The 18839-nt window shown below is 34.1% G+C and overlaps 1 protein-coding gene and 1 long non-coding RNA gene across 2 annotated transcripts; one reads left to right on the forward strand and one right to left on the reverse strand.

Annotated features, from left to right (window-relative positions):
* Nucleotides 1-253: 253 nt before the first annotated feature.
* LOC143067556 (uncharacterized) lies at nucleotides 254-14587 on the forward strand. The gene is made up of 5 exons (XR_012975972.1): nucleotides 254-341; nucleotides 3427-3462; nucleotides 5266-5370; nucleotides 6409-11648; nucleotides 14450-14587. It is a non-coding gene; the product is annotated as an uncharacterized LOC143067556 (long non-coding RNA).
* Nucleotides 14588-16947: 2360 nt separating this feature from the next.
* Nucleotides 16948-18221, reverse strand: LOC143067555 (adenosine receptor A2b-like). The gene has a single exon (XM_076240897.1). The coding sequence runs from the start codon at nucleotides 18202-18204 to the stop codon at nucleotides 17272-17274; it is 933 nt and encodes a 310-aa protein (XP_076097012.1). The 5' UTR covers nucleotides 18205-18221; the 3' UTR covers nucleotides 16948-17271.
* Nucleotides 18222-18839: the final 618 nt, after the last annotated feature.

The following is an 18839-nucleotide window of genomic DNA, read 5'->3' on the forward strand; positions in this document are numbered from 1 at the left end:
TAACAGCCATCAACAATTCATTAATAAAGAGTAAGAGAATAATTGCAAAATGCGTCATTAAACATTGCACTTAGGTAATACAAAACCTTGCAACAGATATTTAAATTCATTTGATAAGGGAATAGTTATGTAACCCTCGCTACAACTCAACAGACTTTCTGAAAACTACTGAATAGGGATGTTGGCTACCTTCCAACTTCGATATTGTATACAGGTATAGGTAAGACACAATAGTATGACATTCTTGGGTTTTCAAAAAGTCAATATCTACGTTTCGGTATCAAGGTTATTGATCCATTTGAATCGATACCAGAATCATATTGAGAAATAACGACATGCAGGTAAATATGACTTGTATATTTCGTTTTATAAATTTAAAGTCTTATCCAACATGGGATAGACCTTATTGTTTTTTCTTATTTCGTCTCTTCTTTTAATTAATATTATTCTCCCAGCAGATTTTTTCCCTCGTTTTTATTGTCGAGCCTGCAACTTTTGTTGCAGAAAGCTCGACATAGGGATAGTACTAGTGATCCGGCGGCGGCGGCGGCGTTAGCTAACTTCTTAAAAGGTTTATATTTTAGAAGGTGAAAGACCTGGATGCTTCATACTTTGTATATAGATGCCTCATGTTACGAAGTTTCCGTCAGTCACATGTCCAATGTCCTTGACCTCATTTTCATGGTTCAGTGACCACTTGAAAAAAAAAGTTCAGAATTTTTGTAATGTTGAATTCTCTCTTATTATAAGTAATAGGATAACTATATTTGGTATGTGCGTACCTTGCAAGGTCCTCATGCCCGTCAGACAGTTTTCAATTGACCTCGACCTCATTTCATGGATCAGTGAACAAGGTTAAGTTTTGGTGGTCAAGTCCATATCTCAGATACTATAAGCAATAGGGCTAGTATATTTGATGTATGGAAGGACTGGAAGGTGTACATGTCCAACTGGCAGGTGTCATCTGACCTTGACCTCATTTTCACGGTTCAGTGGTTATAGTTAAGTTTTTGTGTTTTGGTCTGTTTTTCTCATACTTTATGCAATAGGTCTACTATATTTGTTGTTTGGAATGACTGTAAGGTGTGCATGTCTAGCGGGCAGATGTCATCTGACCTTGACCTCATTTTCATGGTTCAGTGGTCAAAGTTAAGTTTTGAAGTTTTGGTCTTTTTATCTAATATTATATGCCAAAGGTCAGCTATATTTGGTGTATGGAAATATATTATGATCTATATGTCAGTCCCTCAGGTTTATTTGACCATGACCTCAATTGCACGGTTCATTGCACAGTGTTAAGTTTTTGTGTTTTGGTCTATTTTTCTTAATCTATAAGTAATAGGTCAACTATATTTGTTGTATGGAAGCTTTGTTAGCTGTACATGTCTGCCTGGCATAGTTCATCTGACCTTGACCTCATTTTCATGGTTCATTGGTCTGTGTTTAGCTATCTTGGTTAATGTTAAGTTTATGTGACAGTTGTAATAAAGCTTTATACTTAGGACTTTCAACATAATATCAATGATTAGTAAAGAAGGCGAGACATTTCAGTGTGTGCACTCTTGTTGAAGTTATCATGACCAAATTAGGATCATCGATAAACCTCATCATGAAGTATTACCTGATGACCCTGTGTAGAAGTTCATCATCCCATATAAGAAGTAATCTCCCTGTAATCATTACTTTTCTTCGACATGCTCCCCCTTTTTCGTTGCTTTTAAGCTATCATTACTTTATTTGAACACCAAGGAGGTCTGTATATGAATTATTACCAGGTGGCACTGTGTTGGATTTCAGCACCGCACTTTTAAGTTATGTGACCCTACAACAGTTACTTTTAATTGCGTATACCTTAAGATTATTCACCAAAAGTCTTTAGTTCATGCGACCTTTCATTTGCAACCAAGGTCAACTGTCATTAAGTGCAAATACTAAAACATCTTAGATGGTAATGTTGTCGCATATCATTTGCAAGTCTATATATAAAGTGCACATTTTAAAGAACAAATTTCTGGACCGTAAAATTGTTGGTGGGGTCATTGAGTGCAAAAAATGAATTGTCTTAAAAGGTAAGGTTCTCGCATATCAAATGAAAGGAAGTAAAGTAGACTTTACTTATATTATTAATCGAATATTTTTAAGGATTTGTGATTCATTAAAACTTGATCACATGTACATTTGTATTTACTCAGATTGCACGCCAATACTGTACTGTTTAGCTTTTCGTAGGTCAAAAACAGCATACTGCACAGGGCATACAGCATGTTATTAAAAATACATTCTAGAAATCCCCAATTTTACATTGTTCATGCAATAGTTGTTAATTAATACTAGCCAATGCAGAAAACTAAACGCATAACAATACGCACATTAAAATTCAGTTTAAGAGAAGTCCTAGTCTGATGTCAGAAGATGCAACCAAAGAAAATAAACCAAATGACAACAATACATAAATAACATCAGACTACTAGCAGTTAACTGACATGCCAGCTCCAGACTTCAATTAAACTGATTGAGAGATTATGTCTTCATCATATGAATATCAGGCACAATCCTTCCCTTTTAGGATCATACCATCATAACATATATGAGAAGAACCTAACCCGTGTCATGCCAACAACTGGTTTTTAAATAAATGTGTTTAGTTCCGATGCAAAGACCCTATAAGTAAATCAATATTAACGCCAAAATATGCAATCTTTAATGACCGGACAACAGTATCGTAACTATATCCCTTCTTAATAAGTCTATTTAAAGGTTTTGTTAGCTTCTGAGGTGAATACTGACATTTGTGTGCTTTATAAAGAATATTTCCATAAAATTTTGGATGTGAAATACCTGAACGTATAAGAAGTCTGCATGTTAAGCTATATTTACGAATGATGTCCTTATACCGATGATACAATTTAGTAAATGTTTTGACTAGTTTGTGATATCGAAAACCCTGGTGTAATAATAATTTTTCAGTAATACAAAAAATTTCTCTCGTTAAAATCTAAAACATTGTTACATACACGAGCGAATCGTACAAGTTGAGATATTTAAACACCGTAATATGGTGACAAGGGAACGTCACCATCTAAAAATGGATTATTAAAGATAGGAAATGAGAAATCATCTCTTTTATCATACATTTTAGTATATAAGCTTTCCGTTAATGATATAGATATCAAGATCGAGGAAAGGGCAGCGGTCATTGTTAGCATTAGCTTTATTTAAAGTAAGTTCAACAGTCGACTTTATATATGTTTTGTTTGGGCTGGTATAATGGTTGCCTCCGGTTGATAAAGAAAGGTAAGATGTTTCCCTTAATAATCCCTTTTCCTTTCGTCTAACTCATATGGTAACTAATTAACCATTCAAAGTGTTGTTCTTTACATTAAACAAATCTTATTCCTTGATTATTATTTCTTTTTTGATTTTCAGACGACGGACCCGATATTTTCCTGAAATGGCGCAAAGGTAAAAAAAAAAATACCTATTAAGTTTATCGAAAAGTCTCATTAAAATGCCAAAATAGCCATCGTCATTTGTATATTATTTGGACGTGGGACTTAAATTCAAATTATTTATAAAAATATTTGCAGAAACTTTGCAGAGCATGAATTTTACATTGTTATTGATATTTGTACATAAGACACAACGTATAAACTAAACACTAAGCAACACGAACCCCACCAAATCTTGGGGTGATCTCAGATGCTCCGGAAGAGTAAGCAGATCTTGTTCCACATGTGGCACCCGTCGTGTTGCTCATGTTATAACAAACCCTGTAAATAGTCTAATTCGGGAGGTCACATTTGTTGTGAAAAGGGAAGTGGATTGAAGTTACGATATAAGGAACATATCCGTGAAACGGTTATTCCACAACGGTCAACGAAATCGTGATGGCGTCCGTAAAATTAACGACGGGATGATTTCAACTTCACCATTTGGAACTCTTGGTTTAATAGCTTCCTTGTGAGCAGCAACCCTGTACCAAGGAAATCATGATAGGAAATACAAGCCTGGGAATATCGTACCAATTAGGAAATACATACTCCATATGCAGGCGCTACTAGAATGGTGCTACATAGAAATGAAAAGTTCACAATTGGGAAGCTGAAATCGCCTGAGCCTCTCTTGTCGTAAAGTTTAGTTTTCAACCGACCCTCATTGTCAATTTCGAGATGTAAGTCAAGATATGAGGCAGACTTAACTGTATCTATTGTATCCTTTATCTCTAGTTTAATGGGATAGACGCGTTCAACATAGTCACCAATTTTTGAATTATTTAGTGAGAGACCATCATCTTTATAGCGGAAAGTAAAGTTAAAGGATATTGATACCTTCTTATCTTTCTTCCTAAGAAGTTGCTGTATGAAGTCAGCCTCATAATTATAAAAAAAACAAGTCGGAAACAGGAGGGGCATAATTGGTTCCCATTGGAATGCCGACGGTTTGTTGAAAAACACGTCCTCCAAACGTAACAAATATGTTGTCAATCAAGAAATCAAGCATCTTGATAATATCAGTTTCAAAGAATGTTTTGTTTGAATCAGAGTGTTGTTTCTGGTCTGTGTGTCCGTCCGTCCGTTCGTTCGTTCGTTCGTTCGTTTGTTTGTTCGTCCGTCCGTCCGTTCGTTTGTCCGTCCGTCTGTCCCGCTTCAGGTTAAAGTTTTTGGTCAAGGTAGTTTTTGACGAAGTTGAAGTCCAACCGACTTTAAACTTAGAACACATGTTCCCTATGATATGATCTTTCTAATTTTAATGCCAAATTAGAGTTTTTACCCCAATTTCACGGTCCTCTGAACATAGAAAATGATAGTTCGAGTGGGGCATTCGTGTACTGAGGACACATTCTTGTTTTCAAAATGTTCTGGGGATTTCAAAAGGATTTGACGATCCTCTAAAAAGGATCCTTATTATTCTTTAATGAGTGACACTCTGTCAACTAATATATATGACTACACATAGTTTAAATAAACCATTGATAGTGCATTAACTGATAAAGTACCTCAGTAAACAACAATTTACTTTTACCATTGAAAGAAAACAAACTAAAAAATATATATCACATCAACCTACGTTTTTTTCGTGATCGTTTATAGATCTCATATCCTCACCATTTTTTGGGTCGCACAATAAAATTGAGAATGGAAATGGGGAATGTGCCAAAGAGACAACAACCCGACCATAGAAAAAAACAACAGCAAAGCAATTAAAAAATATATCGACATTCAGAACCAATATTTGCGGCTTACTTAGTGCTTAACTGTGTTATAGTTTCGACCAATCGTATAGAGGACAAAGACGAGGAAGAGGTTCTGGAAGGGGTAGAGGTTATGGAAGAGGAAGGGGATATCAATCACGAAGCGAATATGATTGCCGGTAAGTGTTTGGACAAAATATTCAAAATGTTTAGATTACTATATGTGGCTTACATGCTTACATCTACGTCATTTTGTCTCTGGTGGATTGTTGTCTCACTGACTATCACGCCACATTTTCTAAGTTTTGTATTAATAAGACTCAAAATTCATGAACCTTAGTCAAAACAGTGTTAAATCAACATGCGTATTATTCTTGTAATGTTGTGTGTAACCAATCTCCATCAAATGTGCTAAATTGAAGGTTAAATGAATACGTATTCAGTCAGGTCGAATTATTCGCCTGCAAGTGAATAATTGATAATTCACTGTTGTTTCCTTGATTATTTTGACAAAATTGAACCAACCTTGCTGCTAAAAGCGAATTGAATCATTGAATCATATTAATTTTTTCATATCTCGTAACTCATGCCCCTTTGATAAAATAAAAGATTAAAGCAAATAAATGTTGAACGAAAAAAACCTGGAACATATGTTTCAAAAACGTTTTTCTTTTCAGTGGTAATAAGAACAATTTATAATCCTGTGTTTTATGATAAACATATCTAATAAAGAAGACAAAAATGTGAAATGCAAATCACGGTATAACATTCGGTAAATTTAATTAGTAAGGATGATATTAGATTAAGAAGATTAAATTAACCGTGTTCGTATTTTCACACGTAACAGACTATTTCGTGTGTTTTTCTCGATAGCAGCGAGAATAGAAAGTGCAAAAACTATTTCGTGTGTTTTTCCCGATTTTGTTTTTTGTCCATGGATTTATGAGTTTTGAACAGCGGTATACTACTGTTGCCTTTATTTGATTTGTGTAATCTTTTTAACTGGACAATATTTAAGATACCAAAGGTAGAAGCGCGACCTTTTACACTTGGTTATACACACTTTTTATACCTATTATTTACCATCATACATAAAAAAATTAAAAAAAACCAGCACATCATTGTACTTACAAACCAAAGAAATATCAAATATTATTCACAGCCATGCAACAAACAATGTTTGTTCTCCATATGTTATGATTGCAAACTTTTTTCAGGCGACCTAATAGCAGTTCTATCGGACCAGGAAGGAAACCTTGGCGGATATTGTTTGGATTCAGGAGGCTTACTGAGTTGAAAGATAAAGAATCAAACGAAATTCTTCTTCACTGTACTTCAAACAAGGACTCTCTGGAAGATGCCTTTAATGAGACGGACCACGACGAAGAGATGTTTCGCCTTATTTTAAGATGCTGTGCTAAAGCATGTCAGTGTGAATCATTATCACAAAAGCTGTTGGAGTTTCTTGTAATATTAGAAGATTCCAAATTCCTAAAAGCAACGCTTACTGACTATATGATTAGACTTCAGAATCTACCTTCATCAGAAATTGAGTTACATGAAGACAGACTATTAGACATTATGATGATTTTCACCCAATTGAAAATGAGAGTTCCTCATGCAATGTTGCTTTCTTTAGGAGTATTAGCTATGTTAGAGGGAGTTCTCCAAGCAGTCGAAAATGAATGTGGTGGTGTCAGTTATAAACTTGCTGCTGCCTTCAAAGAATGGAAGGAAACAAAACAAATTGTTGTTAAACAGAATGCATCGAAACAAAATAAGCGATATATGCCTATTGCTGAAGATGAGTGGCTGCCACCTGAAAACTTTAGAGACATTCCAGTCTTTCCCGAATCAGTTGACATTAATGTACAAGATATGCCGTTCTTACGCCGCAACAAAGTTGAGGGTCGTTATCTTGACTTGAATCACTATTTAGATGTACAGTTCCGTTTATTAAGGGAGGATTTTATTGCTCCTCTTAGGGAAGGTGTCAAAGAATATATAGAAGCTGTAAGTACTAATGGAAAAACGACGAGGTTGCAAGATGTAAGAATATACACAGATGTCCAAATAGTTAGTCCAACTTGTAGCAACTTAGGATTATGTCAACGCGTCACATTCTTGTGTCCTGGTTTTAATCGTATACGGTGGGAGTCAAGCAAGAGACTTATTTTTGGTTCATTGGTTGTTTTATCCGCAGATAAATTTGAAACGTTCTTTTTTGCTACTGTTGCAAACCGTGATTTAAAAGATGTTAGAAAGGGACTGGTTGACCTTCAGTTTGAGTGTGATTCACAGAGGTTAACATCTGTTCCTCAAGGAACCATCTTCGTCATGGCAGAGACAAGTGCATATTTTGAAGCATATCGACACGTACTGCTTGGCCTACAGAACATGAAAGAAGGAGACTTGCCTTTTGAGAAATATATTGTACATTGTGAAGTGAATGTTCAGCCACCAGCCTATCTTTGTCGACAGCCATCTGCTCGGATGGATCTGCGTCCTTTGGTTGATGAAGATATGTGGTTGAGAGACGAGAGTCACCAACCTGGCCGACGCGTACAAGATGCTTCAAAGCCCGTATATACATTCAGTGCCAGGGCCAACATGGCGAATAATATCAAAGTTACAGATGAAAGATATTGGCCAGATCCAGAGCTATTACACCTGGACAATTCTCAGTTCGATGCCGTTCGCACAGCTCTTTCAAAGGAATTTGTGATCATCCAAGGACCACCAGGTACCGGAAAGACATATATTGGACTAAAGATAGTAAGAGCATTGCTCCATAACAAGTCATTGTGGACTACAGACCCCATTACAAGAGAACATAACAACAAGCCGCTTTTAGTCGTGTGTTATACGAATCATGCTCTTGATCAGTTTTTAGAAGGAATTATTAACTTTTACAAAGGTGATGTCTTGCGCTTAGGTGGGCGAAGCTCTAGTGAGATAATGAAAAATTATAGCATCGCCAATAAACGTGAAACACTGAGAAGAAACCGGAGTATACCTAGAGACATCTATAAAGAAAGAACTAAAACGAGATTAAGAGTAAAAGCCCTTAGAACTAGTATCAATTTACTAGCAGCGAGAATAGAAAGTGCAAAAATGAATATATTACACGAAGAATGTCTTCAAGCAATTATTAGCCAAACACATTTCAGAAATTTGATTAGGGGATATGAACTTGTTAAGCTGCAAGACAACACCAGAGACTTTCGGAACGCCAAAAAACGAAAGGAATGTGCTTTAATTGAATGGCTAGGATACGCACAATTGTTACAACAAAACACCAAAGAAAGGATAAGCAAAAACAGAGAAACAACAACCGAAGACGATTTAGTAAACGTTATCAATGAAATTGATGCAGAAACGCAGCAAAGGCAAACAGATGCTTACGACGACGAGGACAACGTCAATGAAAACGAGGCTATTGCAGAAGTAACCAATAGTCTTTCCAGCTTAGGAATCGGTGATAATACTGTTGCTATTAATGTATCTGAAATGGACGACGATGACGCTATTAATCCTGAAATGTCTTTTCGTTCAAAGAATAATTTAAATGAATGGGAAATTCAGGGTCAACAAAAGAGAAGCATGAAGAAAAATCTTAAACAACAACTTCGTTCTAATGATTCGATGAATGATGCAGAAGTTTCACAAATCCGTGATATTTGGAATTTGTCTTCAGAAAATAAATGGCGGCTTTATCGACATTGGATTTTTCAGTACTGTAACATTATTCATAGAAAAATCGATCAAAATGAAGAGGAATTTAAGAATGCATGCAAAGCTCATTTAGAAATACAGATGCAAGAAGATAAAGATATAATGAAACACGCCACTGTAATTGGCATGACAACTACATGCGCAGCAAAATACCAACCAGTACTTAAAGAACTTGGACCAAGAATAATAGTAGTAGAGGAGGCGGCAGAGGTTCTTGAGGCTCATGTGATAACTACTTTGAGCAAACAATGTGAACATTTGATTTTGATTGGCGATCATCAACAACTTAAGCCTAACCCAACAGTGTATAAACTTGCACAAAATTTTAACCTTGATTTGTCTTTATTTGAAAGAATGATAAAGAACAAACTCGAATATAATTGTCTCCAGCAACAGCATCGCATGCGTCCAGAAATAGCAAAAATCATGAAAATTATATATCCAAGTTTGTTGAATCACGATATTGTTCATACATATGAGGATATAAAGGGTGTTTCAAAAAATGTATTTTTCGTCGACCATTCTGAAAAAGAGTCTTCAGAGGAAGAATCCAGAAGCCGCTCTAACCAACATGAGGCCGAATATATCGCCGGACTTTGTAAGTACTTACTTTTACAAGGTTATTCTTCCTATCAAATTACAGTTTTGACCTTGTACTCAGGACAACTTTTTTGTCTTAAACAACAAATGCCAAAGTCAATTTTTGATGGTGTCAAAATAACAGTAGTCGATAATTTCCAAGGAGAGGAAAACGATATCATAATTTTGTCCTTAGTCCGGAGCAATGCAGAAGATAACATTGGTTTTCTTAGTATTGAAAACAGGGTATGCGTAGCATTATCTCGTGCAAAAAAGGGATTTTATGTTGTAGGAAATTTTGAAATGCTAGCACGAAAAAATCAATTATGGAAGTCCATAATAAACCTTGCTAAAGATGATGAGTTTATTAGTGACGGTCTGACGCTATACTGCCAAAATCATCCTAATGATAAAGGAATATACGCAAGGTTGGGGAGCGACTTTAAGAAAGCACCAGAAGGAGGTTGCATGAAACCCTGTGATGTACGTCTCAGATGTGGTCATACTTGTACAAAAGCTTGTCATGTAAGCGACAGGAAACATGAACAATTCAAATGTATGAAACCTTGCGTTAAAAAAGCATGTGATTTAGGACACCGATGTCAAGGCCGATGTAGTCACAAATGCCCTCCATGCATGTTTCTTATCGATAAAACGTTACCAATATGTGGACATATTCAAAATGTTCCATGTTCTATGGATCCCTTAAAATGGAGTTGCACAGATAAATGTCAGAAAATTTTAAAATGCAATCACCTATGTGAAAACCTTTGTGGGGAAAGTCATACAGATAGATGTCAAGTTTTAGTCAAAAAGGACTGGTCATGTGGACATTCTGCAACAATCGAGTGTTACATGTCCAATATGCAATGTCCGTCAATTTGCAAAAGTGAAATTGGTTGTGGTCATTTATGCAAAGGAACGTGTGGCCAGTGCTTCCAAGGAAGGCTTCATAAAGCCTGCAAACAGAGATGTAATCGTACACTGCTTTGTGAACACCCGTGCAAGAACTACTGTTCAAATTGTCCTCCGTGTATTTTTAAGTGTGAAAATCGGTGTATTCACAGCAATTGTCAGAAAACTTGCGGCGAACTGTGTATACAGTGTATCGAGAAATGTGAATGGCAATGTCCACACTTTCGCTGTACCAAATTGTGCAGCCAGCCATGTGATAGACCAAGATGTTATCACCGATGTAGTTGTCTATTAAGATGTGGTCATCGGTGTATTGGGGTTTGTGGCGAGCCCTGTCTAACTTTATGCAAAATATGCAACAAAGATCAGTTAACCAAAATATTTTCGGGATTAGACGACAAGCCTTATGCGCTTTTTGTTCAGTTGGAAGACTGTTCTCATATTTTTGAAGTAGATTGGCTTGATAAATGGATGGACAATGATAGCCAGACTCGTGAAATAAAAACACCGGTAAAGTTGAAAGAGTGCCCAAAATGCAATAAGCCAATTAGAAGAAATGTTAGATACGGTAACCTGATAAAGCAGACTTTGAAAGACATTGAAACTGTAAAACAAAAACTAGAGCAAAGAAAATCCGAGCTAGAGTATTCCGCGCTGCGAAAATCTAGATCATTAGTTTCAGCTGACCGAAGGATATTTAATGAACTTTACTCTAGAAATCAGATATCATCCCAAAATAAGTTTGCAGCTGTAGAAAATCAGATAAGACTTTTAATAACTTTATCAGAAATTAAAGAGAAATATCAAAACGAAGTTGTTAAATCAAGAGCTGGGGGGATAGAGTTATTAAATGCATTGCAACAAATAGACGAGTTGCACGATTTCATCATCAAAGATCGAAGCTACTTCACTCTCCAGGAGACAGATGATATATTGAGAGAAATAGAAAGATTCAATCTTTTACTAAAATATTCACTTCTCAAAGAGTGGAAATTAAAATCTGACGTTAAAATGGACGCATCCTTTGATGTAAATCTAAGAAGAGTTGCGAGATACCTGACAGATGGAAATCCACTTATCGATCGGAGAAAGGTCTTTGTTACTAAATTTCTCAAGGTCGTTGAAGACCTCGTACCTCGATTAGGTCTTGGTTTATCGGAAGGAGTGAGAACAGTATTGGTAAATGCAAAGCAGCTGTATAAAGGTTATTGGTACAAATGTAAAAACGGTATGTAGAATTAGTATACAACCAGATACTTTTATACACTTTTATATAGTATAGTGCATGTTTTTCTTGTTACTGATTAAGATTTCACGAGCTGATTTCCTTCTTACTGCTTTTTCAATTCTATCGTGAACCTTTCAGTTAAAAAAAAAATCATATAATTGACATGGTGTATGCGTAAGGAAAGAAACATGCGCTACTTTGCTTCTCATCTTTATTGCAGTTCGCATATACCTTTGAAAGAAGTATGGCTACTGAAAATTATGAAAACAAATGTTTTTTTTGTATTTTCAATAACATTAATAAGTATATCCATTTTGCATATATATATATATATATATATATATAGATTCTACCACTGCATCGAGTGTAATACGATATTTATCCTCTCGAGACAGTTAAATTTTCAAATTTAAAACATGAGGCTTGCCCGAGTGTTTTAAATATTTAAAATTTAACTGTCGAGAGTGGATAAATATCGTATTACACGAGATTTGGTGGTAGAATCTGTTTCTCTAATGATTTTCTAACATTATGCAGGCAAACTTATTCCTTCTTTTCCAATGATCTGAAAAAAGATGTGTTCTTTCTATGTGACGTCATCAGGCATCCACCTGTCGCCTTTTTTCATGCCGTCACAATAGGAATTTCAGAGGAAAGCAAGAAAATTCGACGTCATAATCGGATTTTAACCAATGACGTACTGAGATCAAACGAACCACACGTTGATTAATTTTTTTTATACAATGGTTGCAGAAAGGGATAAATTGACGAAGAATTAGAGAAATATAAATATATATATATATATGCAAAATGGATATACTTATTAATGTTATATATAAATATATATATATACAGTACAAAAAAATAGATTGAATTCCAATAAGAGGAGATGCGGGTAATTAAGTCAATGAAAGCAATACAGCGACACAAAACTAAAATGCTTCCAGAGGTCACATACTGACATGTGTCTTGAAAATATATCGAGGTCTATATCGTTCATAGCCTTTATACAAGTAACGTTTATGATTTGGTGTGTTTTGATTCCAATAGTTAATTAGTGATTGTAGCCATTTCTATCTTCTTTAGATTGATAGTAAAAACCATCAGACAACAAATTTGAAATACATCACCGAAGATCAAAGTTTAAAAAGCTAAAAATGAAAACACACACAAAAAAACCCGGCAAATACGTTTGAACACTATATTTGACTCATACAACCAAAATTTAGTATATATATCTTAATAATAAACATATATGCGGAAGAATGGGTTTATAAACAATTCATCTATTTTCACCATTGATTCACTTATATTACAGCAACATCTCTATTTCGACTGACGTATAATAAAAACACACTTTACGCTTTTCGTAGACTATAAAGCCCTTAGCAATAAATATCAAGATAGGGGATCAGTTAGTTTTAGATATAGTAAACTAGTTCAAATAAAGTGCATTTTTGTTTTCTTGTTATAAAATCATCGAATGTTACTTATCTTATTCGTTTTTACAGAGAATCATCATCTCTTTCCTTTCTGAAGTACCAGAGTTTCTCCCGTTTTAAAACTCTTCTTTATGTTTTGTTCATATTTCTTAATATTTAGTTTTTGCTTGGTAGTCTGGACTGTTCTTTGTATATTTGCGTTTTCGTTTCAATTGACCTTGTTATTATTTGTTTTTCGCAAACTTATTTATTTATTATGCTATCTAGAGTTTAAAAATTTTTCAGATTGTACAATATTTAGTTAGTCGACCATATTAAATGAAGCCAACTCGTGTTTATGTTTCCCCCTCCCCCGTAAGGCATGTAAGTTAGCCCCTGTCTCAATCTTTTTGCCAATATTGATAAATCGTGACTTGCATATGCGTATAAACAGATCAGAGGTTAAATTTTTAATTAGATATATATTTCCTATAAATTATTAACTTTACTCGAATGCGTTTGTGGTATAGTTAAAAAAATTTGACATTTTAACAAAAAAAATTACTAATGACACTGACGATCCACCACAAAGTAATATAAATAGAACCATACAAATAGTAAGCAAAAACATATAAAATGATTGGTATGATTGACAATGAGAAAATTCTCCACAAGAGACCAAATCGACACAGAAATTAACAACTACAGGTCACCGTACGGCCATCAACAATGAGCAAAGCCAATACCGCATAATCAGCTATATAAAAAGGCCCGGAAATGACAAATGTAAAACAATTCAAACAAGAAAAATAATGGCATTATTTATGTTAAAAAAATAAACAAAAAACGAATATGATTGTAACACATAAACAAACGACAACCACTGAATTACAGGCTCCTTATATCATGTTCTCAAATCTAGATATCATCTCCCATTTAGAAAAAATAAAAAAACAATTATGTGTTGCTCTCCTAGCTACAAAATGTATCCAAAATCAAAGATGTAGAACATATTCTATCATAACCATTTGGTAACTAATGCAATTACTGTTTCCTCCATGCCTCATAAAAAAGGATATTAAATAAATAACACTCCAAATGCTCAGATTGGTTGTCATCGTGCAACACAGTTAATAACACCATATGAAAAACATAGAACTCCTTTTGTCATACAGTAAAACACTGTCAAACATCCAAATATACTATCCACACTTATCTGTGTCCACACTTGTATAGTTAATAATATAGTAATTTGGTTTTCTCGATTCTGACTGGAAAAGGCGAAAGGAACAGACTTTAACAAACAAAAACATATGAACTATTTATATATGTTACATGTATGAATAATGTATAGCAAAGACAACTATTCTCCCTTATTAGGTCATGTGTATGCAATCGATGCCAGTGCAGGCGAAACTGAAGGAAGCATTTGTCCAGAATGCAAAACGACCATTGGTGGAAGGATCCATCGATTGAGAGAAAGAACGGAAACGATGTTGTAATAAAAATGGATTGCTACTCTGCTTTATGATTCGACTCATGCTAAAAAGAACAGAGAAATTATACGTTGTTTTGGCTGAGAAGGGGAATTCAGATTTAGGCATGTCTATCGTTGTGTAAAAAAAAAAAACAGATTTCTGCGTCAATTTCTTTTAAATTTTGATAGCTGGATAATGTTTTCATGGTAAGGTGGTATGGGTGTCTTTCGCCATCTTGGATTGTAAAAAACAGAGAATCTAAGGTCCAGATTTTCAATCAAGTTGATACAATACTAGTTTGATTGACAACTGTGATTATCAACAAACAATCAGAGACAAGGTAGACCTTTAGTTACAATGCCCCACCTCCTAAACTGTCAATGAAATCGACCACATTACCTTTCAACCTCTGTCTTACATAATTATGCATATCCATTAATATACAATTCAATATACAAATATTTGACCTTATAATTGAATACACAAATGTATATATTAGATGTTTGATATGTATATAAGGATGATAGATTTATTTATTGCCTATTTCTTTTGATCTACATTACATAAAGTGATTCTGTAAATTATGTCTGAAAGATAAATGATTAATGGATTAACAAGATCTTAAAAAAAATGAAATATGAATATAAATATACATATATATAAAAGGTATTCAAGTAAGGCCTATAATTTACTTAATAAATTTCCAATAATCAACAATTTAGATTAGTTCACTTATTTTTTTTTATCAGGATTTGGCTTGAAACAGTTTTAAAATTTTAAAACTTTTAATTATAACAAACCATTAATCATAATGTCTATTTTAATCATTTGAATTTTTATTAGAGAAGTGAATATATATTTTTGCAATCAAGAAAGAATCCACATTTCAATAAAATAAGTTTTTTTAATTTGTTTACGTTGAAAAAGTACATTTTCCATGCCTTGTGTTGAAAAATATTTTAAAAATGCCCCAAAACAACACTTTTAGATTATTTTTGTTGACACTGTAAAGTTGTTAGCTGTTGCTCTAGATTTTATGTCTTACAAGGATAGTTGGTAAAATTTACTAAGCAGAAGAATTTTTGATTTGCATTTTTTTTTTTTTTTTTTTTGCAATATGTTATTTGGATAAGATATAAACTGCAGTTTAAATAAAATTGTGCAAATTAAGAGAACCATATTATTTAATTTGAGCTCATTTTATCCTCGTACTAGAAAAAACACTTTTCCTTCTAGAGACATCCTTTTAATGCAATTTTTAGCCATAGTGCTTTATAAATGTTCATTTTCCACCACCATACCTTAATAGGAAATTATTCAAACTACTCTTCTAATCTTTCCTTGAGTGATTTCCATCACTTTGATTAAATTTTGGTTTGAACTATGTATATAAATAATAAAATTATACCTCACTGATGGATTCAAATAGATTTGTACAGACATTCAAGTATCATTTGTAAAGACCCGAAATATACAACAATTGGTAGCCTTCGGCTGTTTTCCGCTCTTTGGTCGGGTTGTTGTCTCTTTCACACATTCCCCATTTTCATTTTATCAAATAGGTATTTATAAATTGTACAACATGATCTACCGTACAAAGACCTGTCTATCTTATTCATTATTAAATATCGAGATAATTGCCTAAGAAGTTTGTGAAACCGAAATTTAAGCAATATTAGTCTTTGCTCAATATCTATAAAAAAAAATGGAAAAAGTTATGTTTATATAAAGGCTCTTGCAAGTTACTAATTTATGTGTTCACAAAGGACCTTAGCATTTAAAAATTTAAACAAGACTGTGTCCCCAGTACACGGATGCCCCCATTCGCACTATCATTTTCTATGTTCATTGGACCGTGAAATTGGTATGAAAATTCTTTTTTTTGGCATGAAAACAGGAAAGATCATGTCATAGGGATCATGCGTACTTAAGAACAACTTACAGATATTTTTACAACAAAACAATTAAAGAAAAACAAATATGACAGACAATAAAATAAACAATACACAACTGAACTACAGACTCTTGACTTGGGACAGGCAAATATAATAGAATGTGTTTTGGTAGCCTACTGTTTTCGTCGTTTGCATAAATGTTATGTTTTATATCAATTAAACATTATTTTCATTACAGTTTATCAGAACGTTTTTTTTAATGATTGATGTCTTAATAGCGTCCTTCCTAGAATGGGAATTAATTTGAAAAGATAAAGTTTTTGCGGTTCACGGGGTGGTAATGTTTTGACGATATATTTCTCCTGGATATGAGCTTACCAAACAGTGCCAATATTTATTTTATAAGATAACACATCGATTGTTGATAATATCAAGGATAAAATGATTTGCTATAATTAAAAGGACACAATAATTTTTTTTACAAAGGATAAATTATCACAACTCATCGAGCACCTACTTTTACTACATTTCATCATAAACAATGCAATTTTATTAACAAACAGAATTTTTTTTAAATAAACTAACACCAAAATTTCTCGAGGTCCTTTTAGAAACGATGATTGTCATTTTCGTTGTTGTAGCAGGATATTTGAAATGGAGTATCATTTTTTAAATTCTAAACGTTAAATGTCGCTGCATTGTATCGCCGTTGTCGGTCTTTTTGTACTCGTTTTTGTAGTTTCGATGTTTTCCAGTAAGAACATACATGAATACACGACAATTATTATTTGCTTCCACGAACTGTTTGTGTTCATTCGTATTTGCAACACTAACTGTGTGAACAGGAAAATATTTTTTTACATTGTCTCTTAAAATCGGGTCGCTTCCAGCCATAAATAAAAGGATTCACAACACTGTTGAAAATGCCCAGAAAAACTAACCAGTTACCTATCTCATTCAAAAGTGGTGATCTCCTTTCACCAGATACTGCATCTCGAAGTTGTATTGCTTTATAAGGCAGCCAGCACAGGGAAAACACCAAGGCTACAACGCCTGTTACCTTTGCACTACGAATATCCTTTTCCATGGCCTTTGTTTTCATCTGATTTTGATGGTCAGTTTGCTGTGGTTTGATCTTATTATGATATCGCCATGCTGTTTTTAATATGGATAAGTACATCAAAAAGGTCATAGCACTAATTGTGTAAATAATGACACATGTTGTTCCATACCATAATTTTGAAAACAATAAACCATAAACGCATGACATCCCTGGAAGCCAATTGTTCCATCCCAAAAATGGTAGAAGATCAAAAATAGCCAGTAACCATGGTAGTATACACATGACGTTTGATGTCGTTTCGTTGATGAACTTTGAGTATTTATGCGGATGGCAAATAGCTACGTATCTATCTAAGGTTGCCAGCATGACGGTGAGTTGTGAAGTTAATGTCATATAGCTGATTATATTATAGCGTAAAAAACAAACATATTTGTCGGTGGCTATGTTTGGATACAAGAAGTAAAAGACTTGTATCCCAGACGCAATGCCTGTAAAGGAATCAGCTACAGAAAGGCTGACGATAAATTTATTAGTATTTGACTTGAACTTCAAGTATTTTGTAAAAACAAAGATGACTAATCCGTTACCAACACAGGCCGAGATAAATACCGTCTGCTGGAGAGAAATGAAAAACATCAACATTGGCGGGAATCCACCACTGGATGATGGGGCTGGAGTTGTAACATTTGTCATGTTCATTTGTTGGTTATTTTTTAGAATCTGAATAATAAATTCGCTTCAATAAGCAAGTTATCATATATAAGCAAAACAGTTTAAAAAAAAGGCACCAAATAGTGTATGGGAAATTGTGTCCGATACAGACAAACACCATATGATGCAAAATTCAGAATCAGAAGTGGACTCCATTTTGGTTACAACAAACTTATCCTTGGTGAATGAAACCAAAACTGTGGGAACTTGAAAATGCAAAACTTTATTACGTGCATGGGATGTTTGATTCAACTGTTTTGTTCTTTAAACATGTATAAAGAAAAAGCAACACTTCACATGAATCAAAAAGCTTTGTGTTACTCCAAACGATGACACTTGTAGTGTTTTTTCGTACTCTTATTTTTTTTTAGTTTTTGATTTCGTTCATTCATTTCCAAAGGGTAGTTTAAAACGTTTTACCTCTTTTAACTCATTAAATGTACCAGATAAAGAATAGTGAGACTCATCGGTCACTGAAACCCATTAAAGGTTTGCAAAAAGCTCTTGAAGACAGACGTTACTTTTGTATCTTAGAAGTGCATAACTAAATTTGTGACCACATGATATCTACCAGTAGGAAATGAAATTTAAGCCCTTCCATACAATTATCCATATTTCTTCGT

The sequence above is a fragment of the Mytilus galloprovincialis genome, chromosome 3 (genome assembly GCF_965363235.1).
Source record: "Mytilus galloprovincialis chromosome 3, xbMytGall1.hap1.1, whole genome shotgun sequence".
Lineage (NCBI taxonomy): Eukaryota > Metazoa > Mollusca > Bivalvia > Mytilida > Mytilidae > Mytilus > Mytilus galloprovincialis.

Bases quoted from the DNA above. Each gene is read 5' to 3' on its own strand.
- LOC143067555 (XM_076240897.1), bottom strand. From the start codon at position 18,204: ATGAACATGACAAATGTTACAACTCCAGCCCCATCATCCAGTGGTGGA.